Here is a 26,794-nt window from a genome sequence, read left to right as displayed (position 1 = left end):
GGCTTTTATCTTTTTCAGACTATTGAGCCAAAAGTGAACATTTTCATCTTCAATCTAAGATTCCAGGACTGCCCTTCCACCAGGAAGAACTCTGCGCTGCTCTTTAGCATTCGCAAAGGTGAGTGGACCATTGATGGAGAGGTTTGTTTCTTTCATTCCTAGTTTTTATTTAAATTCAAGTTAGTTGACATACAATGTAGTGTTGGTTTCAGAAGTAGAATTCAGTGATTCATCACTTACATTAAATACCCAGTGCTCATCACAACTGATGCTCTCTTTAATGCCCATCATCCATTTAGCCCATTCCCCACCAATCTCCATCAACTCTGTTCTCTATAGTTAATAGTCTCTTATGAGTTGCCTCTGTTTTAACTTTTCCTTCCCTTCCCCTATGTTCATCAGTTTTCTTTTCTTTTTTTAAAGATTTTTATTTATTCATTCATGAGAGATACCGAGAAAGAGAGGAGGCAGAGACACAGGCAGAAAGAGAAGCAGGGAGACTGATGTGGGACTCGATCCTGGGACCCCAGGATCACACCCTGGGCTGAAGGCAGGCACTTAACCGCTGAACCACCCAGGCATCTCCATCAGTTTTGTTTCTTAAATTCCACACACGAGTGAAACCATATGGTATTTGTCTTTCTCTAACTGACTTATTTGGCTTAGCATAATACTCTAGTTCCATCCACGTCATTCCAAGTGACAAGATATCATTCTTTTGGATGGCTAAATATTCCATTGTGCATAAATACCACATCTTCTTTATCCATTCATCTATTGATGAACATGTGGGCTCTTTCCATAGTTTGGCTATTGTGGACATCGCTGCTATAAACATTGGGGTGCAGGTGCCCCTTTGAATCACTGTTTATATCCCTTAGAAAAATACCTAGTAGTGCAATTTCTGGGTCATAGGATTGTTCTATTTTTAACTTTTTGAGGAACCTCCATACTATTTTCCAGAGTGGCTGCACCAGCTTGCATTCCCACCATGGATAAGAGGGTTCCCCTTTTGCTGGAGAAGTTTTGAATAACATTTGGTGCACTGGCTTGGGGAGTAGCAGTGTTAAAAGTCTGGGGTTCCAATAAGAAGAAGGACCAGAGGAGGGACCAGAAGAGGGACTGGAGGAGGGCCGGTTGAGAGCCCACCCCAAATGGGTTTAGTGTCCCTTGCCTTTGTATTATTGGTCCCTTACATCCCATTGACTCAAAAAAGAAGAGAGGGAGGACAGAGATGCCTTCATCTTGTGGAAATAAAGACCGTCAGGCTTCAGGCTTCAGGTCTAAATATGGGAACTGCTCTGTGCCTGAGGGTCCCTTTTCATTACCCCTCCCTCCAGGATCTCTCGCCTTTGCCCACCTCTGCTTACCCTTGTTCTTTCTCCCATAACCTTAGCTTGCACGTGGCCCTGGTAGGCACCTTGCCGAACCCACAGCTCATGGACAATCTTCTCTGTGTCTCTTAGTTCAAATTCATGAGAATGAATCTGACTGGTGGGCCATGGATCAGGAGATCACTCCTGGTCCAATCAGGTCAAGGAAAAGGTGAATTGTGTTAAGGCATCAGGGGCTGAGGGCTCCTAGAGAAGGGCAGGTTCGTGGGTGTCCTGATATTCATTCCAGTCACCCTATAAGGCAGCATATGGCAGAAGTCAGTGCCCTTCTACTACCTGTAACCAGGGTTCGGCTGGCTTCACAGACCTCATGACATTCCCCATAGATACAACTTAACTCTCACCCTAACTCACTTTTGATGGCATAATGATTTCTGTTCTTAAGTTCAGTCCCTTTCTAAATGGCTAAAACAGTCAATTTTATGTTTATACATAGTTCACTACAATTAAAAAAAAATCTATCTTTTTCTGTTGAGTTCTTCTGAATTAATTGTTCTCCATGTGTGGTCTTCAGACCAGCAGCATCAGCATCACCTGGGAACTTGCTAGATAGTCAAATCTTTGAGCCCTATGTCAGATGCACTGGATCAGAAACTCTGGGGGGTGGGGCGAGGTGTCAGCAATTTGTGTTTAATGAGCTCTGCAGGTGATTTGGATGCACACGGAGGTTTGAGAACCATTATTCTAAGTACATGGAAATCATTTCTGACCTCCTTAGATCTTTAGCCCCTGGTATTTTCCAGGGAGCTTAGAATGATTGCTTGGAGTCTGGGTGTGTTGTATAAATAAGAAAACAATTGATTGCAGTCCTGAATATTGTTGGTTGGGTTTCAGAGAGTGTTAATTAAACTTCTTTTACAGCCATAAATGAAAACCAGAATCTCACCATTGGGTTTGATCTTAATACTTTCCTAAGCTGTTCACCAAGTTCCAAGAAAAGGTAATGTTAGATTTCCTGTTGAACTATCAATAGCTGATATTTGAAGAATATCTTTCACATGTGTCATTTAATGGGACTGTTTTCATCTGCATCTTGGCCAGTGATTTTTTTTTAATGTTTTATTTATTTATTCATGAGAGACACACACACACAGAGAGAGAGAGAGAGGCAGAGACGCAGGCAGAGGGAGAAGCAGGCTCGATGCAGGGAGCCCAATGTGGGACTCAATCCCCAGACTCCAGGATCAGGACCTGGGCCAAAGGCAGGCGCTAAACCGCTGAGCCACCCGGGCATCCCTTGGCCAGTGATTTCTATCCTGGCCACTGTGGAGGTGAGAAACGAAGGCTCAGAGGGACAGAAGAGAGGGAGCCTGGCTCCACTGCATCTTACCCTGGGCCCACATGTTTCTGCATCCTCACTTATCCTTCCTCATTCTGCACTTGTGAACCTTGCAGTTCGCCCAAGTGCACACAACAAGCTGGGCTGGGACTTGAACTGCCTTCTAGTTGAAGATCTTATAGGAGGTAGAGTTAAAGATAGATCTGACCACCCCCTGAGAGTACATGGTCTGAGTATGTGAGGTGAGTTCTCTGCACCTGTTTCCTCCTACGAACCGTGAAACCTCTTTCCCACAAGGAGACAGTGTAGGCAGGAGATTCAGCTGGTGCAGTGGGGCAAAAACCTAACTCAGTGACTTTTTTCACGAGAGGTTTTATTTATTTATTTTTTTTAAGATCTCCCCGGTGCCATGCTGCATCTGTTATTTCTCAAAGCTGAAGGCACCTTATCTGTAAAGAAGGGACATTGTTGCAGGTGACTCAGAAAATAATGTGCCTGCCTGCCTGCCTTTGGAAGTTGTTTTATTGGTGTCTCTCAGGGGCCCTTGACCCCTCAGACGAGGAAAAACTTGGTGTTGGAAAAATGACCAAACCCAACCTCCCCCCAAAAGATAATTTAGGGTTGACATGACAAACAACATGTCAACCTTCAAATGTTTCCTTTGAGAGTGAAAAGGCTTAGAAATGGGAGAAAAGTCACACTTGTTCCATTTGAATGAGGACCTCCTCTTTTAACTTTTTATTATAGAAAATGTCAAATATATCCAGACGTAGAAGGAAAAGTATAATAAGCCATCCCCAACTTCAAAAGCTATTGGCTCATGGCTGATCTTGTTCCAACTATCACCTACTTTCCCCTTCTCAAGCCAGACTGGGGAAGTTTTGTTGCTGCTATTGTTTTTAACTCCCGACCCTGAGATCAAGACCTGAGCTGAGATCAAGAGTCAGACACCTAACCGCCTGAGCTACCCGTGCCTCTAGAGCCAGATTGTTTTGAGGCAAACCCCAGACATTCATAAGTATTGTTATGGTGGCACCTGATTAAGCTTCTTGTAGTAACAAAAGCCCCTAACATGAGTGGGTGGCCTTGTTCCTGGTCCCAACGTGGTGCTTGGTTCTAGGAAGGAAGGAGGAGCAGAGGGGGAGGGAGAGAAAGAAACCCAAGTAGACTCCACACTGAGCACAGAACCCAATGCAGGGCTTGATCCCATGACCCCTGAGATGACAATCTGAGCCGAAATCAAGAGATGGGTGCTTAACAGTCTGCACCACCCAGATGCCCCTGAGAGGTTTTAATCTATGGTGGGGTTGCAAATAATTTCTTACTGAATGACTGAAGTACCCAAATTGTAAGTGGCATATTAAAAAAAAAATTAGAACAGGTTTGAGGTTACCCCCATAATGACACCCTCACACACTCATAATCTAACATGCTTCTCAAGTGAGCAAGCAAAGGATGGTATGAAAACCATCATGGTTGTTCTCCAGAACCCTCAGCCTCCCGTGGGTATGTTACCTGCAGGAGCTTCATGCACCATGTGTTGACGAAGGTCATAGACTGGAAAGAATCATTTGGCTTCCCAGACTTTCAGCTAGAGTTCTTGCTCTTCACCTTAGACTCTGCTGGGACAGCCCTGTCCCAGGCCATATGCTTCTATTGCTCCCAGCTCTTTGTACTGTTCCTCTCCCAACACTTGTATATCTTCTGTTTTGTCCTCTCAACTCACTTCAAGCCAGCAGGTCAAATCAACAAACCCAAAGCAGCTGCTGCATGTAAGGCTTTGTCCAGGGAGTATGAACGGTGGAAAGAGGAGATAGGTCAGAACTTCTCTCTGACCACACTCAGAGTCAGTGGAGGAGTGCTGGGCTATGTCTTTTCAGAAAATAGAACTCAACAGGCCATAATAAAAGGGTTACCCTGAAAGCTTGGGGATTGCAAAATATCAAGATGTCATGTGACACCAGCTCCAAGGTTCTTCCTCTAAACCTTGGCCTGAAGCAAAGGTCCAAAACTGGCTAACATTAAACTGATAGCCGGGGGTCCTCATTCAGATGGACGTTGGTGGAGAGCCCACTAGGGGCAGGTGCAGGGCGGGTGGCAGTTTCCACCAGGACTAACATCATTTTCTCTTTGGAATTTTAAACCTCAAAGGGGAGACAGGCCCACAAATGACTTTAACACTAGCCTGTGGCAGGAGACCTAGCACTGCTCCCCAGACAGGGGAGAAAGAGCATTATCTGGGATGCTCTGAGGCTGGGGACAGGGGAGGGACAGACCCTATGGAGGGCCTGGGCATAGGGATTGAGGCTTTGTGTGCTAAATCTCTTCGCAAGTTAGGCAAACCCTGGACTCCCAGCATTAAAGCCTTTAGAATAAATGGAGGGGTGCCTGGCTAGCTCAGTCAGAAGAGCATGTGACTCTTGATCTCGGGGTCATGGGTTCTAGCCCCAAGTTGGGTGCAGAGATGACTTAAATAAACAATTTTAAACAACAAAAAAGCCTTTAGGGCAAATTGTATTTTATCGAGGGGGTGTTTATTTCTTCAAGACCTCATTTCCTCCAAGCCAGGAGGACAGTCAGGGTCAGGAGGGTTGGGTCAGAGCAGCTCTCCATTGAATGGATGTCAGTTGTGTCCCTGATTGTGCTCCAGAGACCTGTATATATTATGGATAATCCATAACTATAGATCATTCCCTCCCCGACTGCTGTGTTAGTAAATATGTTAGCAGATGCTTCAGAGAAGAGGAGGTGCTCAGGTTTGGAAGATTCAGGATTTCCTCTGTGGGATGGAGGTCCCTGTGCAGTGTCCCTGTCACTTCTACTGGTTCTGTGCTCTGGGCCAACCTAGTACAAACATTATCCTCTCTCCACATGACGGCCCTTGGACAGGAGGTGCTCTTGTATTGCACCTCCTTGCCCATCCCCAACCCTGACGGCCCCCACTCCATGTATTTTCTTCCTCAGACCAAACACCCCCATCTACACAGAACCCTTCCTCAAGGTTGCCCTCTGCTGATGTGACTGCCGCAGTATAAACCACACTTTTCCAGCCTGCGGGCCAGAACTGGGAGATTGGGAAATCAATTGAGGGTTTGTTTTGAAATGTTAGAAAAAACCATTTTATTAAAAAAAAAAAAAAAATGAAGGGAAGACAGAAGGAGAGAAATGAACTAAAAATAAAATAGAAAATAGACTGTGTTCGTGTAAGGATAGCATTTTTATATTCTATCTTATATATAAATTAGGATGAATATATATTTGAAATATGAAATACTAAAAAATACATAAACATCTACACACAAATATAGTGGTATGTGGTTAAAAGCACAGACTTTGCCCTGAGATTTGCAGACTGTGTGATCTAGGAGTTCTCATTTAAAAGAAAATAAGGTGTGAGTTCATTTACATTAGAAAGGCTGGAGATGGATAATCTAGAGTAGGTACAGTGATCAGGAATCCAGGCTCCTATCTTGTTGTTTTGTCATCCTTAACGAGGCTTCTACTTTATGGTCCAGGATGGATGGTTGAGTGCTTGCCATTATGTCCATAATCCAGGCAGCATGAAGCAAGGCCTGCCACTCACCATGCTCCTACAGCGCCCCAGGCAGGTCCGGGTGGAAGAGCTAGGGTTACTGTTTCGCTGGTGCCTATCAGTAGACCTATGCTAGTAGCTCAATTATTGAACTACTTCTGTGCCTGCTGGTAAATAGGTCCACTGATGCCTAGAACTTGCTCATTTCTTTCTCTCTTTCAGTCTGTTTCCTTTTTGCAGGATAAAAATAAATATAGTGCTTATCTCATAAAATTGTGAAATTACACAAGGGACCATTCTTAGCACAGTGGCCAGCACAGAATCAAGGGATAATGAATTAGAGCCATCATTGTTACTGGCTATGCTCTTTGTATGTATGTCTGTGTGTATTTATAACAGGAGGGGAAGGGCAGAGGGGGAGCGAGAGAACCTCAAGCAGGAGCCCAACACAGAGCTCACCATCAGGACCCTGAGATCATGACCTGAGCGAAATCAAGAGTCTGATGTTTAGCTCACTGGGCCAGGAGGTGCCCCAATTAGCTATGTTTTTTTGTTTTGTTTTGTTTTGTTTTGTTTTGTTTTATAAACCGTAGTTAAGAAAAAAAAGCACGGCATCAGAGGCAAACAGTACTCAAGGACGAGCTGATCCGGGGATCAGCAGGCAGGACACAGCATCTTGGGTCCTGCAGGAGCAATAATCACTCCCCTAAGGGGCAGCCCGGGTGGCTCAGCGGGGTAGCGCCGCCTTCAGCCCGGGGCCTGGTCCTGGAGTCCCGGGATCGAGTCCCACGTCCGGCTCCCTGCATGGAGCCTGTGTCTCTGTGTGTCTCTATGAATAAATAAATAAAATGTAAAAAAAAAAAAAAGATCACTGCCTAAGAAGGGGCCTGGCAGTACTCCCCCCGTCTTCGGGGACTTGGTGGGTGGCTTCTGCCCCCCGCTCCTGGGAGGTCCACCGGGGACGAGGGCTCTCGGGTGCGCGGTGCTGAGCGCGCGCAGTCATGCCGCGTCCGTCTGTCTTTCCACCCCGCAGCGGGCCCGGCTCCCAGCGGGGTCCTCCCCAGCAGGACCTGGGGGGCGCGCGCTCCGCCTACCGCAGGGCGTGGGGGGCGTTCGCCAACCAGTCCCGGGCCCAGAGGGACGCGTTCCTGCAGGACGCTTTCCCCGAAGGCTTCCTCTGGGGCGCGTCCACCGGGGCCTTCAGCGTGGAGGGCGGCTGGGCCGAGGACGGCCGCGGCCCGAGCGTCTGGGACGGCGCGGGGCGCGGGGGCGCGGCGACGCCCGAGGTGGCCAGCGACAGCTACCACAAGGCGGCCTGGGACGTGGCCCTGCTTCGGGGCCTGGGCGCGCAGGTCTACAAGTTCTCCATCTCCTGGTCCCGCGTGCTGCCCGGCGAGGGGCGCGCGCCCAGCCCCCGCGGCGTGGCCTACTACGGGCGGCTGGTGGCGGCGCTCCTGGCGGCGGGCCTGCAGCCGGTGGCCGCGCTCTCGCACTGGGACCTGCCGCGCGCGCTGCAGCGGCTCGGCGGCTGGCGCGACCCCCGGGTGGCCGACGCCTTCCTGCGCTACGCCGCCTTCTGCTTCGCCACCTTCGGGGACCGCGTGAAGCTCTGGGTGACCTTCCACGAGCCGTGGGTGACGAGCTACGCCGGCTACGGCAGCGGCCAGCACCCGCCGGGCATCTCGGACCCGGGGGTGGCCTCCTTCGAGGTACTTCGAGGGGGGGGGGCTCCCTGCGGGGGGGAGGGAGAGCGCGGGGGGGGGGTGTGTGGGAGAGCTCTGGGGGGCTCCCTGCAGCGGGGAGAGCTATGCGGGGCTCCCTGCAGGGGGGGAGAGCTCTGGGGGGCTCCCTGCAGGGGGGGAGAGCTCTGGGGGGCTCCCTGCAGGGGGGGAGAGCTATGCGGGGCTCCCTGCAGGGGAGGGAGAGCTCTGGGGCGCTCCCTGCAGGGCGGGAGAGCTATGCGGGGCTCCCTGCGGTGGGGAGAGTTCTGCGGGGCTCCCTGCAGGGGGGGAGAGCTCTGGGGGGCTCCCTGCAGGGGGGGAGAGCTATGCGGGGCTCCCTGCAGGGGGGTAGAGCTCTGGGGGGCTCCCTGCAGGGGGGAGAGGTCTGGGGGGCTCCCTGCGGTGGGGAAAGCTCTGGGGGGCTCCCTGCAGGGGGGGAGAGCTATGCGGGGCTCCCTGCAGGGAGAGAGAGCTTTGGGGGGCTCCCTGCGGGGGGAGAGCTCTGGAGGGCTCCCTGAACCGGTCACCGGACCCAGGCGAGGGGGCCGGAGGCCGCCCACTGGCCTTGTCATCCTGCCCGTGTTTCCTTCCAGTCCTAGCTCCCTTGCATTGACCGTGCACTCTGCACTCAATTTAGTGCACTTTTTATTTTTATTTTTTTTTAAGATTTCATTTATTTATTCATGAGAGACACACAGAGAGAGAGAGAGGCAGAGGGAGAAGCAGGCTCCCTACAGGGAGCCCGATGTGGGACTCGATCCCAGGACGCCCGGATCACGCCCTAAGCGGAAGGCAGCGGCTCAACCACTGAGCCCCCAGGCGTCCCTCCTGAACACTTTCCCGTGTGCTTACACGGCCACAGTGGCTGGATCTGCTGGTTGTCATACGGCATTGAGCCCCGCCTGGCACAGACTGGAAGGCAAGCATTCCTGCCTTTTGGAAAGGAGCACAGTTTGCCATTGGTGTTTAGGACCCAGTGAAGGACTAACATTTGGAATGTGAGAAGCAGTGAGGAGTTTGACTTCCTAGAGCATATTTTGATAGGAAATTCCTCAAAAATAAGTGTCATCATCTTCAGATGATAAAAACCAAAAAGGAAAGGAAGCTAAGCACTCGCTCCTGCCCTCCAGTTTTTACTTTGTGCTTTGTATACGCGATTTTACTTAGTCCTCCTGAATGGATCCATAATTACCGCTTCTTGCAGACAAGGAAACTGAGAAGATTGAGTTTACTGAGCAAGTCAGTGACAAAGTCAGGATTCAAACCTAAGTTTGTTATGCTCCAGGCACCCTGCTTTTGCCTGTTTTCCCACAGTGCTCTGCCAAGGGAAGCGGTTGACTTTTGTAAGACCTTGAGTTAAATCTATAAAGAAATTCCCGGGCTTGTGTTTTCTTCCTAGATTTCACTAAGTAGAAAGGAGGACAGGTAGGCCAAAAAGACTTGTCCACGCCTTGTATGTCAACTAAAATAATTCCCCCAAATTCGTTGTTGATGAATTAGTAAGTACTTCTTGAGGACAAAGGCGAATAGCAGTGGGGGGGTGGAATACAGGCTTAGAGTCAGGCTTCCTGCAGTCTACGCGTCTCTGGATCTTGTTTCCCTCATCTGTACAGTGGTAATAATAACTATACTTGCCAGATAAGGTGGTTGTGAGGAATTCACGAGAGAATTCATTAACAATGTTTACTATGAACCATGGTTTTTGATGCTGTTGCTATTGACCTGTCGGTGGTGGTGGCGGCAGCTTGTAGATGTTGTTGATTTACTGACTTTGTTGTCTGCATTGTGGGTATTACTAGCACTGGTGTTGATGATAATTCAATGTCAATATTGTCCATGTTGATTAATTGACACTGTTAACATCGGTCTTAACTGCCTGTTGATATTGTTGACTTGTTGACATTGGCATTAACTTGTCGATGACTTGCTGATGTTGTTTACATTGGTGGACATGTTCAGCGATAATGTTGTCATTAACATAGGTAACATTGACACCGGTGCTAACTAGTTGGTGTTGTAGACTTGCTATTGATTCATGGTTGTCATTGGCTTTGCTATTGGTTGTTATTAAGCACTGTATTTCCTTCTTTCTTCCTTACGAGGTGGCTCACTTGATCCTCAAGACTCATGCCAGAGTTTGGCACCACTATAATAGCTACTATCGTCCACAGCAGCAGGGACGTGTAGGCATTGTGTTGAACTCAGACTGGGCAGAGCCTCTGTCCCCAGAGAGGCCCGAGGACGTCAGAGCCTCGGAACTCTACTTGCACTTCATGCTGGGCTGGTTTGCACACCCCATTTTTGTGGATGGAGACTACCCTCCTGCCCTGAAGGCTCGGATCCAACAGGTGAACCAACAGTGCCCCAGTCCTGTGGCCCAGCTCCCTGAGTTTACTGAAGCGGAGAAGCAGCTCCTGAAAGGCTCCGCTGATTTTCTGGGTCTGTCTCATTATACCTCCCGCCTCATCAGCAAGACCCAACAAGATTCCTGCATCCCCAGCTATGATGCCATTGGAGGCTTTACCCAACATGTGGACCCTGCATGGCCCCAGACCTCATCCCCTTGGATTTATGTGGTGCCCTGGGGCATAAGGAGGCTGTTAAAGTTTGTGTCTTTGGAATACACAAGAGGAAAAGTTCCGATCTACCTGGCTGGGAATGGCATGCCTATAGGGGAGACCGAAGATCTCTTTGAGGATTCCTTGAGAGTAGACTACTTCAATAAATATATCAATGAGGTGCTCAAGGGTAAGACAAGTGGATATGCTGGTGATGGGAAGGCAGGTGGTACTTCTCCAAGTCTTCAGTTTTGTTTAATGAGACAAAGAGAATCTACCGAGAAAATGAAGCCAAAAAGTAGTGTTAGTAGTAATAGCAGAAATCCTTCACATCAGCCCCCTTGTATCCTCCAGAAGCCTCAAGTCTCTGCTCCTTTGTTCTTATTCCCTATAATGCCTCCTTCCACATTCTGCCCATCTGAGTCTTATCCATTGATCAAGACTCATCATCTTTTAATGCCTTCGTTTAACAAAAATGTATTCAGTGACAATTATGTACCACATGTTGCACAAGACCATAAGGGTAAAATATTGAACAAATATCATCTTTTCCCCATGGGATAATCAAAGTCTACAGAAGCACACAGAAAATTGCAATATAGGATGACGATGGCATTATAGCATGGGACTCCAACCCATTAAACCCTCATTGTTCTGGCCACATTAATCTCCATCTCCTTTAACAAGCTATAAAATCTACATTCCACATCATTCACTTTGATTCTGTAGATATGAATTAATTGGATTATTCTTAACCTGACACAGTTTCATGTATTTTAACAATTAAAAAAAAATTTAATTCTAGGATAGTTAACATACCATGTTATATTGGTTTCAGGTGTACAATACAGTGATCTGACAATTCTATACATTACTTAGTGGTCATCATGATAAGTGTACTCATAATTTCTTTCACCTGTTTCACCCATCCCCCCACCCCCCTTTGGTAACTATTTGTTCTCTATGCTTAAAAGTCTTTGTCTCTTGTATTCTTTTTTTGTTTCTTAAATTCCACATATGAGTGAAATCATATGGTATTTGTATTTATCTGACTGACTTATTTCACTTGGCATTTTACCCTCTACATCCATCCATGTTGTTGCAAATGGCAAGATTTCATTCTTTTTTTATGGTTGAGTAATATTTCATTGTATATATAAATACCACATTTTCTTTATCCATTCATCTTCTGATAGACACTTGGGCTGCTTCCATAATTTGGCTGTTGTAACTAATGCTGAAATAAACAGGGTACATATATCTTTTTGAATTAGTGTTTTTGTTTTCTCTGGGTAAATGCCCAGTAGTGGAATTACTGAATCATAGGGTAATTCTATTTTTAATTTTTTTGAGGAACCTCCATATTGTTTTCCACAGTGGCTCTAGTAATTTACATTCCCACCAGCTGTGTATGAGAGTATGTTTTCTTCACCTCTTAACTAACACTTGTTTCTCATCATTGAGCAGATGCTAAACCACTGAGCTATCCAGGTGTCCCCATAAAACAGACTTTTTTTTTTAAAGATTTTATTTATTTATTCATGAGAGACAGAGAGAGAGAGAGAGAGAGGCAGAGACACAGGCAGAGGGAGAAGCAGGCTCCATGCAGGGAGCCCAACGTGGGACTCGATCCCTAGTCTCAGGATCATGCCCTGGGCTGAAGGTGGTGCTAAACCGCTGAGCCACCCGGGCTGCCCACCATAGGCCTGTTTCCTTTTTTTTTTTTTTTTTTCCTTTCTATTTCTGTCTAAGCAATATCTACTAACCTATGAGGCTCCTGTTCATCTTTATGTTTCCAGAGACTATTACTGACTGGGATGAAGTAGGTGCTTACTAAATTATTTATTGAATGATTAAATGAACTATATAAAATACATGAATGATCTACTTCTTATACAATCAATGTTTGTTGAGAGGCTGTGTAACCTGATAAAAATAGGGCTTAATACTTTGCTGGTTCCCATTTTGAGCCCAAAGCCATTGCTTTACTCTGAAGCTGGTTTGTGGTTGACTCACTAGACTTTCCCTCTTTTCTTTCTTTTCCTTCTCTCGTGGTTCTAGAGGCCAAATGTCCAAAATGGAGATGTCAGTAGGGCCACTATTCCTCTGAAGTCTCCAGAGTAGGCTCCTTCCTTGCCTCTTTCAGCCTCTGGTAGTTCCAGGCATTCCCTGGCTAGTGGCTGCATCACCCCAATCTCTGCCTTCATCTTCATGTGGACCTTCCCTATTTCTCTTTTAAGGATACTTGTCATTGAATTTCAGACTCACCTGGTTAATGCAGGATGAGCTCATTGTAAGATCCTAATTACATCTACAAAGACCCCTTTTCCAAATAATATTACATTCATTGGTATGGGAAGTTAAGATTTGGACATATCTTTTTGGGGACCACTATTCAACCCATTGTACCAGGAAATACCTTACTGTAGGCTTCATTTCTCTTTTTTAAGATGGGATATGTGATCATTTTATGTCAGTATTGCTAAATATGAGGAAAAACCAAAGTACATTTTAAATATTTGTGCATTCTATGAAAATTCAGGGAGCCCTAATAATAGCAAATGGGACACATTCTCATATTCATTTTAAGACAGGGATGCTCCTCTGGACTGAGATTTATGACCACAGATGTGGCCTGATGATTTTGTAGAGTCTTGTGGATTTTTTTCTATTATTCTAGGGAAAAAGGGTTAACATTTTGAGGTAACCTAAGTCCCCTCCAAAATGTGCATACAGTAATAGAGACTTTAAAATAATCCTGAGTTATGTTTTTCCCCATAGCCATCAAGGAGGACCTGGTGGATGTTCGAGCTTACATCGCTCGTTCCCTCATAGATGGCTTCGAAGGCCCCTCTGGTTACAGCCAGAGGTTTGGGCTGCACCACGTTAACTTCAATGACAGCAGCAAGCCAAGGACTCCCAGGAAATCTGCCTACTTTTTCACCAGCATCATTGAAAAGAACGGTTTCCTTCCCGAGGTAGTCAAGAGCCTGCCACCACCCCGTACGGCCGACTTTCCAACTAAAATCAGAGCCTTCCCTTTTCCATCTGACGTGCCCTCCAAGGCTAAAGTAGTTTGGGAAAAGTTCTCCAACCAACCCAAGTTTGAAAGAGATTTGTTCTACCACGGCACTTTCCGGGATGACTTTCTGTGGGGCGTGTCCTCATCAGCCTATCAGATCGAGGGGGCTTGGGATGCTGATGGCAAAGGTCCCAGCATCTGGGATAACTTCACCCACACACCAGGGAACAACGTGAAAGACAATTCCACCGGAGACATCGCCTGTGACAGCTATAACCAATTGGATGCCGATCTGAATATGCTTCGAGCTTTGAAGGTGAAGGCCTATCGCTTCTCTCTCTCCTGGTCTCGGATTTTCCCAACAGGGAGAAACAGTTCTATCAACAGATATGGTGTTGATTATTACAACAGACTGATCAATGGCTTGGTGGCAAGCAACATCTCACCCATGGTGACCCTATTCCACTGGGACCTGCCCCAGGCCCTCCAGGATATTGGAGGCTGGGAAAATCCTTCCTTGATTGAGTTGTTTAACAGCTATGCAGACTTTTGTTTCCAGACCTTTGGGGACAGAGTCAAGTTCTGGATGACCTTCAATGAGCCCACATACCAGGCATGGTTAGGTTACGGCTCAGGGGATTTTCCTCCAAAGGTGAAAGACCCAGGCTGGGCACCTTACAGGATTGGCCATGCAATTATCAAAGCTCATGCCAAAGTCTATCACACTTATGATGAGAAATACAGGCAGGAACAGAAGGGGGTCATCTCTTTGAGCCTCAGTACACACTGGGCAGAGCCCAAGTCACCGGAGCTCCCGAGGGACGTGGAGGCAGCTGACCGAACCCTGCAGTTTTCCCTGGGCTGGTTCGCCCACCCTATTTTCCGAAATGGAGACTATCCTGATGCCATGAAGTGGAAAGTGGGGAATAGGAGTGAGCTTCAACACTTAGCCACCTCCCGCCTGCCAAGCTTCACCGAGGAAGAGAAGAGCTACATCCGAGCTACAGCTGATGTTTTCTGCCTCAATACCTACTCCTCCAGAATCGTGCAGCACAAGACACCCAGGTTAAATCCACCCTCCTATGAAGAGGACCGGGAGACCACCGAGGAGGAGGACTCCTCGTGGCCTTCCACAGCCGTGAACAGAGCTGCACCCTGGGGCACGCGAAGGCTGCTCAACTGGATCAAGGAAGAGTACGGGGACATCCCCATTTACATCACTGAAAACGGGGTGGGGCTGGGAAATCCCAAAGTGGACGATACCGATAGGATATTTTATCACAAAACCTACATCAATGAAGCTTTGAAAGGTACGTGAGAATTCATTTTTAAAAAAGATTTTATTTATTCATGAGAGACACAGAGACAAAGGCAGAGACAGGCAGAGGGAGAAGCAGGCCCCATGCGGGGAGCCCAATGCGGGACTCGATCCCGGGGCCCCGGGCTGAAGGCAGGCGTTCAACCGCTGAGCCACCCAGGCATCCCCATATGTGAGAATTCCTATCCCCCTTACAGAATCTTCAGCAGCCATATGTCATGTGCCTGACATGGTTTGACAGAGTGGGCTACACACCATTGACAAGTCTCTCTTTGGCCCTAACTCCATAATTCTTTTCCCATCTGGGGTTACGTATCCCTTTGGAAACTGGAAAAAGGATGTGGTCATCTTCCCAGGCATACAGAGAATTTTCGTGGGTCCATCCGTTCCTTATTGAGCAACCACTATGTGACAAGTTCTATCCTAAGAGCAGTGAACAAAAGGATGGGGAGCTTATATTCTGGTGAGTTCCATGAACTCCAGAACAAGAAACCCTTCTCTAATTCACATTTGTATGTTTAACTTCTAAAGTGCGCTGAGAGTCTTGATTTGAGATATGTCCCTTTACCCCAAAAAAGAATATGATTTTGCAAAGATCAGTCATTAATTATTGCTATGAGGGCACCAGTGCTGGCAAAAAGGACAAGGTGACTTGTCTGTCTGGGCACACATTAGCTGTGTGCACAGGTTAATGGTTGAGGCTATTGTCTTGAGTGAGATGCTAGTCTTGGCCGGGCTTCTTGGGGACCTCACCCTCCTGGTGTAAAGCTCTTCTCTGCTCCCTTTGGAATGTTCCCAGCCTATAGACTTGACGGCGTAGACCTTCGAGGATATTCTGCGTGGTCTCTGATGGACAACTTTGAGTGGCTGAATGGCTACACAGTCAAGTTTGGACTGTACCATGTTGATTTCAACAACAGAAATAGGCCTCGCACGGCAAGAGCCTCCGCCAGGTACTACACAGAGGTCATCACCAACAACGGCATGCCGCTGCCCAAGGAAGATGAGTTTCTCTATGGACATTTTCCCGAGGGCTTCATCTGGAGTGCAGCCACTGCTGCGTATCAGGTGAGAAGTCCAGGGCAGTTCAGCAACATGTGTTGCGTACCTATTACGTGCCAGGCTGTTGGCTCGGGGCTGGGAGGGCAGGGACACGGGCTTCTCACAGCCCTGGGGAGGGAAGTATAGATGCCGTGCAGGGGGTCTGGGAGGCCCTCTTCCTTCAGCCCCGTTTCTTCACATCCACAGATTCAGGCAGACCAGCGGGGTTTCGAGGGCCATGCTGAGACAGGTGTTGGCAGGCGAGATGGAGCAGGTGAATCTGGGCACGAACACTTAGGCAGCGACGTGCAAACAGGAAGATTCTCTGCTGGAATAGGTCTATTTCTTACCTAGTCCCTTCCAAGCAGGCAGTTTGCTCAAAATGGCTGTCACGTGGGCCTGGGCTAGTCTCGGTGTCCTGACGGCATCACGTTGCTAGCTGACGCACGCCAAACCAAACTCACTCATACAGAAGATATAGGGGTTATGCTTTTTCCCAGAAAAACAAAAGATAAAAAGCAGAGTGACTGGCCCAGGCAGTTAGTGGGGAGTCCCCGCTTTGTATCCTCTGCCTCCGTTTATTTCCTTTGAGGCAGGAGGGGGTGCTCTGTGCGCTCTCGTGGAACCTGGTTGGGGTCAGTGCTGTGAGCTGACCTGACTCGGTGTGCGCAGCCGGGGGTGTTTTCTAGCCAGCTAGAGCTGCTGATGTATCCGAGGCGGGTGAGGGTTGGCTCGTCCCAGACCGCGCTGCTGGGTTGCCATGAAGTCTCAGACCACATTCTGCCATCTGGACATTGGGGTCATTTTTAGATGCAGGGGAGAGCTCCCCCTTTTTTATTACATTTTCTACTTTATTTTTTTATTTTTATTTTTTTCATTGGAGTTCAATTTTCCAACATATAGCATAACACCCAGTGCTCATCCCATCAAGTGCCCCCCTCAGTGCCTGTCACCCAGTCACCCCAACCCCCCACCCACCTCCCCTTCCACCACCCCTAGTTTGTTTCTCAGTTAGGAGTCTCTCATGTTCTGTCTCCCTCTCTGATATTTCCCATCCATTTTCTCTCCTTTCCCCTTTAATCCCTTTCACTATTTTTTATACTCCCCAAATGAATGAGACCATATAGTATTTGTCCTCCGACTGACTCATTTCACTCAGCATAATACCCTCCAGTTCCATCCATGTCAAAGCAAATGGTGGGTGTTTATCCTTTCTGATGGCTGAGGAACATTCCATTGTATACATAGACCACAGCTTCTTTATCCCTTCATCTGTGGATGGACACCGAGGCTCCTTCCACAGTTTGGCTATTGTGGACATTGCTGCTAGAAACATCGGGGTGCAGGTGTCCTGGCGTTTCACTGCATCTGTATCTTTGGGGTCAATCCCCAGCAGTGCAATTGCTGGGTCGTAGGGCAGGTCTATTTTTAACTCTTTGAGGAACCTCCACACAGTTTTCCAAAGTGGCTGCACCAGTTCACATTCCCACCAACAGTGCAAGAGGGTTCCCCTTTCTCCGCATCCTCTCCAACATTTGTGGTTTCCTGTCTTGTTAATGTTCACCATTCTCACTGGTGTGAGGTGGTATCTCATTGTGGTTTTGATTTGTATTTCCCTGATGGCAAGTGATGCAGAGCATTTTCTCACATGCTTGTTGGCCGTGTGTATGTCTTCCTCTGTGAAATCTGGACATTGCTAATGCACAGAAAAAAAAATAAATGCACAGATACAAAGACTATTCACGTATCCTGGCCGACACCTTGAGTGAAAGAATCACTCCAGGAAATGCCAGGATTTCGGACACCCCATTCTCTTACTCTTACTTCATGCCAACAGAATCCACTGTACAGGGTTTTCTCCACTTTGGCCTGATTGACATTTGCATGGATAATTCCTTTTTGCGAGGCTTTCCTCTGCGCTGCGGGGTGATTAGTAGCATCCCTGCTCTGTACCCACTAGAGGTCAGTAGATTCCTCCCCAAGCTGTAACAGTTAAAAATGTTGCCAGTCATTGCTAAATGTCTCTTCAGGGACAAAATAAATAGGCCCTGGGTGAGAACCACTGCCCCACAAGTTCATGGCTGGACACAGGAAGGGTTAGGAATGTATTCTCCGGCACAGGTTTCAGACCCTGTAGGACTCTTAAGCCCTGTCCATGCAAGGAAAGGAGTGTCTTGAAAAGCTTTGGGCCAGCCCACATCTTGAGTGAGTAAACTGGCATCAGCAAGCACCCATTTCTATTCATCAGGCAGTCAGCAGGCATGATTGTCACCATTTGTGATATTAACTTGTCTAATCAGCAAAGTGTCACGTATGAAGCAAGAATTAATGAGACGTGCTTATAGTGTGGACTTCCTGATTAGACACAGCCTGATTGTTCACTTTTTCTCTTTTTCTAAGATTTATTTATTTATTTATTTTAGAGAAACGAGTGAACACTGGGCGGGGGGCGTGGTGAGAAGAGGGAGGAGGAGAGACCATCGTAAGCAGACTTCACGTTGTCGATCCCACAACCCTGAGATCATGACCTGAGCCAAAACCAAGAGTCAGATGCTTAACCTGCTTTGCCACCTTGGCGGCCCTGATCATGCGTTCTTTTTAAAACCTTTTTATTTGGAAATCTTTTAACATACAGGAAAGTTGCAAAAATAGTAGAGGACTCCTATGTATTCTTTCCTCATATTTGTCAACTGTTAAAATTTTACCATTTGCCTTATTTTCCGTGTGTTTATACATATATAGTATATATACGTGTGTACACACACACACACACACACACACATATAGTATGTATATGAAACAGATTTCATTCCTTGAATGAGAAAGTATTTGCCAGGTTTCTCTATCATAAGATTAGTAAGTTTTTTGTAGTTATAATAAGTATTTTGTGGCAAACTACTTGGATACTCTATAACCTATTCCTCATCAAATTTTACCCACTAGTTCTAACAACTGTTGATAATTTTTGCCTGAATTGGTTATTACTGTGATCGCTGACGAATGGTGATTTTCTCATTTCATTATTCCTCTTGTGTTTGTTAAGTGGCATTCAACAAAAAGGTCAAGCTCTGGCTTTTCTATTTATTCATATTATATAAATATGCATCAGTATGGCCTCATGGAGTCCTATTTTATTCAATGAGTTATACTTCTGCTATTATTAGGTATTCAGATGTTCACATTTTTCCACATTTTACCATGGAGAGTGCCTTTTAGCCAGATCCTGTGTCCTTTTCACATGGCCTATAATTCTTTGGTCACTTCCTTAGTTCATTCTGGTACAGAATGTTCCAGGATCATCTTGGACCTTTACTGCCCGAGCCCTGTAACCCTCCCTTTCTCTAATGAGCCCTGGCCTCTTCTCCTGGACAGGAGCATTTAGAAACTGAAGGCTAACTGCTAGGTGTGCTCACTGCTACTGGGGTGTCAGCATTCCTCAGCCCTCACAGTAGACAGATCCAGGAAATACATGTGTGTACACGTGCACAAACACATGTGCACTTATATGTATTTCTACATCCACCCCAGCTCTATATAGATTGGAAAAAAAAAGACTTCATACCAATGTCCAATTCCAATCCAACTCCACAGGCTTCATGCTAGCCTTCCCGTTACCTGTATTTGTATCTCCTTTCTCTAATGGCAAAAAATCTAGTTCCTAATAGCCTCACCATTGTCACTTATTTTCTCCATCCCCCTGCATTAACTAATCTCGTTGCCACCAAAGCTATTTCATGCACTGGTGCATGCCTGCTGGCCCGGGACCTGCCACTTGCATGGAGGCTGTGCAGGCCAAGCCTGGGCGTGTGTTCTTGGGATGCCAACACTACCTTAGCTGCATCCAGTTACATAATATCACAGCATATGTGCTGTAGTGCTTTAAAGTAAAATAGGGGCACCTGGGTGGCCCAGTCAGTTAAACATTGACTCTTGATTTTTGGCTCAGGTCATGATCTCAAGGTTGTGGGATGGAGCCCTGAGTCAGGTGCCTTGCTTGGTGGGAGTCTGCTTGGGATTCTCTTTCCCTTTCCCTCGGCCCCTCCCCCCACCCCTGCTTGTGCACACTTGCTGTTTCCAAAATAAATAAAAAATAGAAAAATTAAATACTAGAACTTGTATGTATCACATTACCTAAGTCTGTAAGTAAGCATTTGCCCAGTGACTTATGGTCACTTTCTGTATAAGGTAGGTGGGAAGAGTAAAGGAGGCACAGAAACGGTGATAAAGGTCCTGATTAGAAATTCTGCTTCCACTCCTGGCATCACTGGTATTTGTTTGACCATGATTGGGGGTGGAGGTATGTGCAATTGTTCATTCAGACTTTCAGTGAGCACCTGCCATACACCAGACACTGCTGTGTTAAGTGCTGGGACACCAAGATGAAAGACACAATATCCTGGAAGTCAGTTGGCACTTTCGTAACAGTGTGATGCAGAGAGACAGTGCCAGGATGGACAGAAAGTGTGTACAGAAAGCTGTAGGAATTCGGAAATCAGACGGGTGGCTAGAGAAGTTTCCCAGAGGTAGCGCTGACCTGCATCCTGATTCACGACTCCCTTGTTGACAAAGGAACTTGGGAGGGCTTGACAGCATATAACCTAGACCATGTCTTGTCCCCTTGAGGTTGAAGGTGCATGGAGAGCAGATGGCAAAGGACTCAGTATTTGGGACACGTTTTCTCACACACCACTGAAGATTGGGAATGATGACAATGGAGATGTGGCCTGTGACAGTTATCACAAGATTGCTGAGGACGTGGTCGCCCTGCAGAACCTGGGTGTGTCCCACTACCGCTTCTCTGTCTCCTGGTCTCGTGTCCTCCCAGATGGAACCAACAAGTACGTCAATGAAGCAGGCCTCAACTACTATGTGCGGCTCATCGACGCTCTGCTGGCCGCCAATATCAAGCCCCAGGTGAAGTCGGGTCCCCAGTCAGGCCTTGGTCAAGTCCAAATGGTGGGGGTGGGGCCTGCTGGGCCAGGGAGCTCCATGTTACAAAAACAAAATGCTGTTTTCAGATTCAATTTTTGAGCTGTCAGTAAATTCACATGGTGCAGAATTTAAAAAGTGTGAGAGTCCACAGTGATGATTTTCCTTCCATCTCTGACCCCCAGCCAGCCAGTTCCCCTGCCTCAAGGCAGCCAAGTTTGCTAGGTTCCCATGTCCTTCTTTTGCATAGATTAGCCAGGAAATGTCTACATGTGTGCATGTTTGTTCCCTTCCTCCTCTTTTTTCATACTGGTGACATACATGCAGTTTTAAAAGCCTATTTGCTTTTATTTAACAGTATTGCTGACATATATTTCCATATCCATATCTCCTCGTTGATTCTTTTTTCTTTTAAAGTCATATGGAATTCTATTTGTACCCTACTTTCTTTCCTGTTTGTCAACTCTTCCCTGTGATGTTCCCAGTCTTTTGCCATTTTAACCACGAGTGCATTGAGTAATCACAGACATATGTAATTTCACATGGGTTAAATAGCCTGTAGTCCTAGGAGCAGAATTACTGCAGCTAAAGGGTGTGTGTGTTTCAGCTAGTTATTATGCTCACTTGTGAGCTTACTTTGCTCTCACCAAAATTTTAAAATTGGGAGCCTAAGAACACTTTTCCTCTTCACCTGGGCCATATGTGGTAAAGCACTGGAGGGCACGGTTCTGTGAAGCTCGGCGTTTCCCCTGCTCCTCTGGCTGCGATTACATACTGCGGCCAGAATGTCATCTCCATGTTACTATTTTCCCCCCTAAATAAAGTGCTCTCTGGACTTCTTCCCTCATACTGATAACATTGCAGGAGCGAACCAGCCATGCAGCACTTCTTACACTGAATGCGGAGAGAGAACATGGCCAGGTGGCTGCCTGCAGGACCCCACGGTCTCAGCGGACAATGAACTTCATCACACACAGTTCAGAACATCAGAGAGCACATAGCTCAGGGCCAACAGTGGAACAGTCTTTGAGGGCATTGAGACGCTTGGAAAGGGAAAGCGTTGGGCACGGAAAGCTTCAGGGAGGTGTGGGTCTTGAATAGAGAGGAGAGGGGATCCCTGGGTGGCTCGGCGGTTTAGCGCCTGCCTTGGGCCCAGGGCCTGATCCTGGAGACCTGGGATCGAGTCCTGCATCGGGCTCTCTGCATGGAGCCTGCTTCTCCCTCTGCCTGTCTCTCTCTCTCTCATGAATAAATAAATAAAATCTTAAAAAAAAAAAAAGAAAAAAAAGAATAGAGAGGAGAGTCTGAATGGATACGTGGGCCGGGGAAGGGTCTGCCATGTAAAGGGAGACTGTGTCTGGGCTGAAGATGGTTAGTGGCCCAGTGGAGACCAGGCTTAGCCCACATGGGGGTGTGTGAGGTCATCAAGGGGAAGGCCAGGAGGCAGGAAGGGTGACGTGGATATGGCCAGGGAGCCGCCTCCAGCAAGGTATTCCCGGCTCCACAGGAAGAACCTCCAGATACACTGGATGATGTTTCCGGGGTGTCCCCCCTTTATAAGCAAAACACCTCCACGCTCCTCCTCGAGCCTCAGAGCCTCAGCGCTCAGCAGCCTACCCAGGCGGGTTCTGGAGCGCTGGCGTTTCTAATTCCTGACGACCACCGAGGCAACACTGAAGAGCTGCCCGGTGTCGGCCACTTGTCACGGGCTCTGCTACGTGACGCAGGCCCCACAAGAATTCCATGACGTGCGTGCACATCTTAGTGCCTGAGCCAGGGTCACACGGCTCATAGGTGGCAGAGCCGGGACTCAAACCAGGCTTCTCAGACCCAGATGTGACTCCCACACACCAGCACTGCTGTCCCTGCCACTCCGCCCCCCCCACTCCCGCCCCCGAACCTGTGAGCTGTTTTGCCTTTTCATTCTCTGCGTTGGTAGCATCTGTGCTGGTGCTTACAGGACCCGTGAGTTCCCGTGAAAGGAGACTGATGGAACTGCGGGTCTTGCTTTTTCCACAGGTGACCATTTACCACTGGGACCTGCCCCAGGCACTCCAGGATGTTGGGGGCTGGGAGAATGAGACCATTGTGCAGCGCTTTAAAGAGTATGCAGACGTGCTCTTCCAGAGGCTGGGGGACAAGGTGAAGTTCTGGATCACTCTGAATGAGCCCTTTGTCATCGCAACCCAGGGCTATGGCTACGGGACAGCAGCTCCAGGTAAGGGGCCCAGGCTCCACTTGTCAGCTCTTTGGAGCGTGGCATCCTCAGCCCCACTAAGACTTGAAATCCAGGTGGCACTGGAAGAGGAGGCCAGGAAAGCTCCATGGCAGTGCCTCGGAATCCCTGCCGCTTATTCAAGGCTGCCTGACAGGCAGCAGCGTGCCCCTTCTGGCACCGCTTTTTCCTAAACGTGGATTTTACATCTTGGTATGTCCAAATGGCTTCATTTCTTTGTGCTTTTTTGGCCCGCCTCAGATGGGAAGCTCCCTGAGATCGGAGACCGGGACTAACCGAGGTAGGAAAGGATGAGCCATCAGACTGTATAGGTCCACACTGTGTTTTCTGCAACTTCAAAATCCAAACGTTTCCAATAATGGATTTGGCTGACCTGAGCTCATCCTGACTTGAACCGATACGAGGCTGCTTATGGGCATTATCTTACTTAGTGTGGACGTTTCTGCTGCAGGCACGTTCCGGTCCTTGATTACAGAGAGCTGTCCTGGGTGCTGTGATGTGTAAATATGTTACGTGCAACTTAGTACTTTTCTAACACACAAAACTCTTGTACTTCCAGACCACATGGACCCTAAAGGTTTTTTTTTTTTTTTTTCCTAAGAGTTTTGAATCAGGGATTGTGGATCTGTCCTTGTCCCTTTAGAACCATCCAGTTCACCTTTTCTCTAGTTCTGAGCAGAAGAGTGAATCTGCGTTCACATGATTCCTTGGGATCCCATGTAAATGCTGGAAAGAGCCACAGATTGTTACATTTATCTCCCATTGGTCCTCGGCTGGTGCTTTGGTTTACCATTCCTTCAACTTCCTTCAGTACGTGAGAGCTGACCTGTCTCACGATGTTCGCTCTCAAGGAGTCTGTGTCAGCTGCTTCTACCAGCTGAATTCTCCAACCCTTACTTCCACTGTAGGTTCCCCAGAGCGCGCCAGGATGTCAAACTCCCAAGGCACGTACTCTGCTGGGAAACCGGCCTGAGATGTAGGAGCCATTCTTTGAGAAGGTTACAGAAACCAACATTTACCGAGTATCTTCTCACCAGACAGTGCTGCTAGGTGCTTCACATACACAGTCTCCTTGCCTTCTCACAACAACTTTCTTATTGCTCACTTTGCAAGGAGGAAACTGAAAGACTGAATTACCCAAAGTTAGCCAGCTAGAAACAAGTGAAGGATTTCAATTCCCTTCCTCCTAACACCGAAATCTACACTCTTTCAAACGTAGAAGCCGTCTGTGGGGAGAGAGTGATTTTCTTGGCCGTGTTCATTCCTTGTTGACATCCATGTGTGCATTTCCAGGAATCTCCTTTAGGCCTGGCACTGCCCCCTACGTTGTTGGCCACAACCTAATAAAGGCTCACGCTGAGGCCTGGCACCTGTACAACGACGTGTACCGGGCCAGTCAAGGTGGCGTGATTTCCATCACCATCAGCAGTGACTGGGCTGAGCCCAGAGACCCCTCTAACCAGCAGGATGTGGAAGCAGCCAGGAGATACGTTCAGGTCTGTTTCTCCCCTGGGCTTTGTTAATACGCTTGCCTGTTTCTCCTTCCTGTCATGAGCTAATGGAAATGGAATTAGATTGCAAAACAAAGATTTAGGTTCAAGACCCTGTTTTGCTATTACCTGATTTTGTGAAAAATCACCTAAACATTTTTATACATTAGTTTTCTCATCTATGAAGCAGAGACGACCTATCTATATCACAGGTCAGCTGTGATCCAAGTTCTTTGGGGTTGAGTTTTCTTTTAAATCTTAAAAATCATTTTATGTATAGCCCTTGCTGCATAAAATGCTGGCTTGGAGCTGACGAACAGGAATTCCATCTCTTCAGTCTCCTATTTGACTATAGTAGCTGAGAGAGCTGGGCTGCAGTGTCCCACTTCACCCACCTGTAGGTGTCACCATCTAATTTTATTTATTCACCCTAAGAATTCCTTGAGTTGGGGGGCCTTTAGATCTGTGAAACTCATTAGTGCCCATAATTTTCCAATTCTGTGAGTTTAACATCTTTACATGCATCTTTGGTCATGGAATTTTGCTCCTTGAAAGTAAGAGTCACGGGGCACCTGGGTGGCCCAGTTGCTTAAGCGTCCAGCTCTTGATTTCGGCTCAGGTCATGACCTCAAGGTTGTCAGATCAAGCTCTGCATGGGGCTCCATGCTCAGCATGGAGTTTGCTTAAGATTCTCCTTTTCCCTCTGTCCTTCCCCCCCATTGATGCTCACATTCTCTCTAAAATAAATAAATCTTTAATAAAAGGAAAAAAGTAGAGTCACTAGAAACCGGATGCCAACAAAATGGCCGATCCTTTCTTCAGTGTGAGGCCCTGACATGAGGAGAGAAAAGCAAGGCCGTTGTCAGGGTTCAGCATTTCCCTGGCTCTTGCTAGAGTCTCTGACAGGGTTAGAAAGCACCCTCTCTGGTGCTTCAGCATCTTTAGAAAAGAAAGCCAAGGGCCTCTCTCTCTTCACTGGCCCCCACTTTTAAAAGGCTCTGTGGAGGAGCTTGACGACAGCGGCATTCTGAGGGGACAACATGGGTCTTAGTTTGCCAGACTTCACAGAACTTGGTAACAGTGATCAAATTAATGAAAGCAAATAAGAGCTTAATTTTCCCATTTGTCAGTCCACTGTTCTAAGTCTTAGAACAAAAATAATGCATCTCTCATTTTAGCCTCACAGAACTGGTAAATTCGAGCAATAATTTTCCTGAAATCAAAACCCCAAAACTCAGGAAATGTTAGGCTCTAATCTCATTAGAATGAGCCAGTTGTTGAACTGTGAAACTGCGGCCCAGAGTCATGAGACACACATACCCTAAAACCAGCTACCCCAGGAAGGAGCACTCTCCTACCTCAAGTGTGCAAAGCCTCTTTTGCCAGTGTGTGTGTGTTCCAAAGCCTCCTGAGAGGCTACCCTCAGCCCACATTTCAGGCATCAGCCAGCAGGGAAGGGGGGGAGGGGGAGAGACCGAAAAAGCCTCAGGACCCCAGCATCATAGCACCTGGGCGCCACATGTCCTCCCTAAAGGTAAGAATGGCCTAGACCCCATTCAAGAACATAGCTTGAAAAGTTCCCCAAAAGTTGGATTGACTGTGAATCCAGAGCCCATGAAGAATCACCCTTTGCCTTGAGCAGCCAGGAAAGCCTTCCAACTCGCCCTCCACAGAAAGTTCTGGTTGATCCCTAGGATGATGGGGAAGGATCTGCTTTGTGGTAAGAGGAAACCCACAGCCTAGAGGCTTCTGGTCTCTCCCAGTTTCTCGTGGGCCCCCAGCAAGGGCAGCCAGGCAGCACCTCTGGAGTCCGAGGCAGTCCTCAGCGCCTCCTTTTGATCTGCAGGGGTTGAAGATGCAGCCCTGCCCTTCCCAGCCACAGCAGATGGGGCCTGTGGGCATTTAAGCCGTGAGGAGATGGCGAGTTTAAGAGGGGGTGGGGGTGGGAGGAGGGGGTGGTTCTGAGGTCACGGACTTTTGGGCGGGAAGCTGTGGCCTCCTGGAATGCCCCCTAGCTGATGCCACCGCTGTCATCCTCAACCCCACCTGCAGTTTATGGGAGGCTGGTTTGCACACCCTATTTTCAAGAACGGCGATTACAACGAGGTGATGAAGACACGGATCCGTGACAGGAGCCTGGCTGCCGGCCTCACCAAGTCTCGGTAGGTCCATGCGCCCAGGGAAAGGTCAGGGGGAGGTTTGGTCTGTGGAGGCTCCCGGTGGACGCTGTGGGGAGAGTGTGGCCGTTGGGGTTGGAGAGGCCTGCTTTAGGCC

The 26,794-nt window shown here is 47.7% G+C and overlaps 1 protein-coding gene across 1 annotated transcript in view; it reads left to right on the top strand.

The window, feature by feature from the left end:
* Nucleotides 1–26,794, top strand: part of LCT (lactase) — a 51,769-nt gene that overhangs the window by 14,303 nt on the left and 10,672 nt on the right. Inside the window, exons 3-12 of the mRNA XM_049097340.1 lie at nt 19–118; nt 2,256–2,334; nt 7,239–7,914; nt 10,029–10,674; nt 13,266–14,816; nt 15,624–15,892; nt 20,489–20,779; nt 22,814–23,012; nt 24,324–24,526; nt 26,573–26,682. Of these exons, the coding sequence (XP_048953297.1) occupies nt 19–118; nt 2,256–2,334; nt 7,239–7,914; nt 10,029–10,674; nt 13,266–14,816; nt 15,624–15,892; nt 20,489–20,779; nt 22,814–23,012; nt 24,324–24,526; nt 26,573–26,682 (4,124 nt within the window). The remainder of the gene's footprint in view (nt 1–18; nt 119–2,255; nt 2,335–7,238; nt 7,915–10,028; nt 10,675–13,265; nt 14,817–15,623; nt 15,893–20,488; nt 20,780–22,813; nt 23,013–24,323; nt 24,527–26,572; nt 26,683–26,794) is intronic.

The sequence above is a fragment of the Canis lupus genome, chromosome 19 (assembly GCF_003254725.2).
Source record: "Canis lupus dingo isolate Sandy chromosome 19, ASM325472v2, whole genome shotgun sequence".
In the NCBI taxonomy this organism is placed as follows: domain Eukaryota; kingdom Metazoa; phylum Chordata; class Mammalia; order Carnivora; family Canidae; genus Canis; species Canis lupus.
This window is presented reverse-complemented; position numbering and strand designations above follow the sequence as displayed.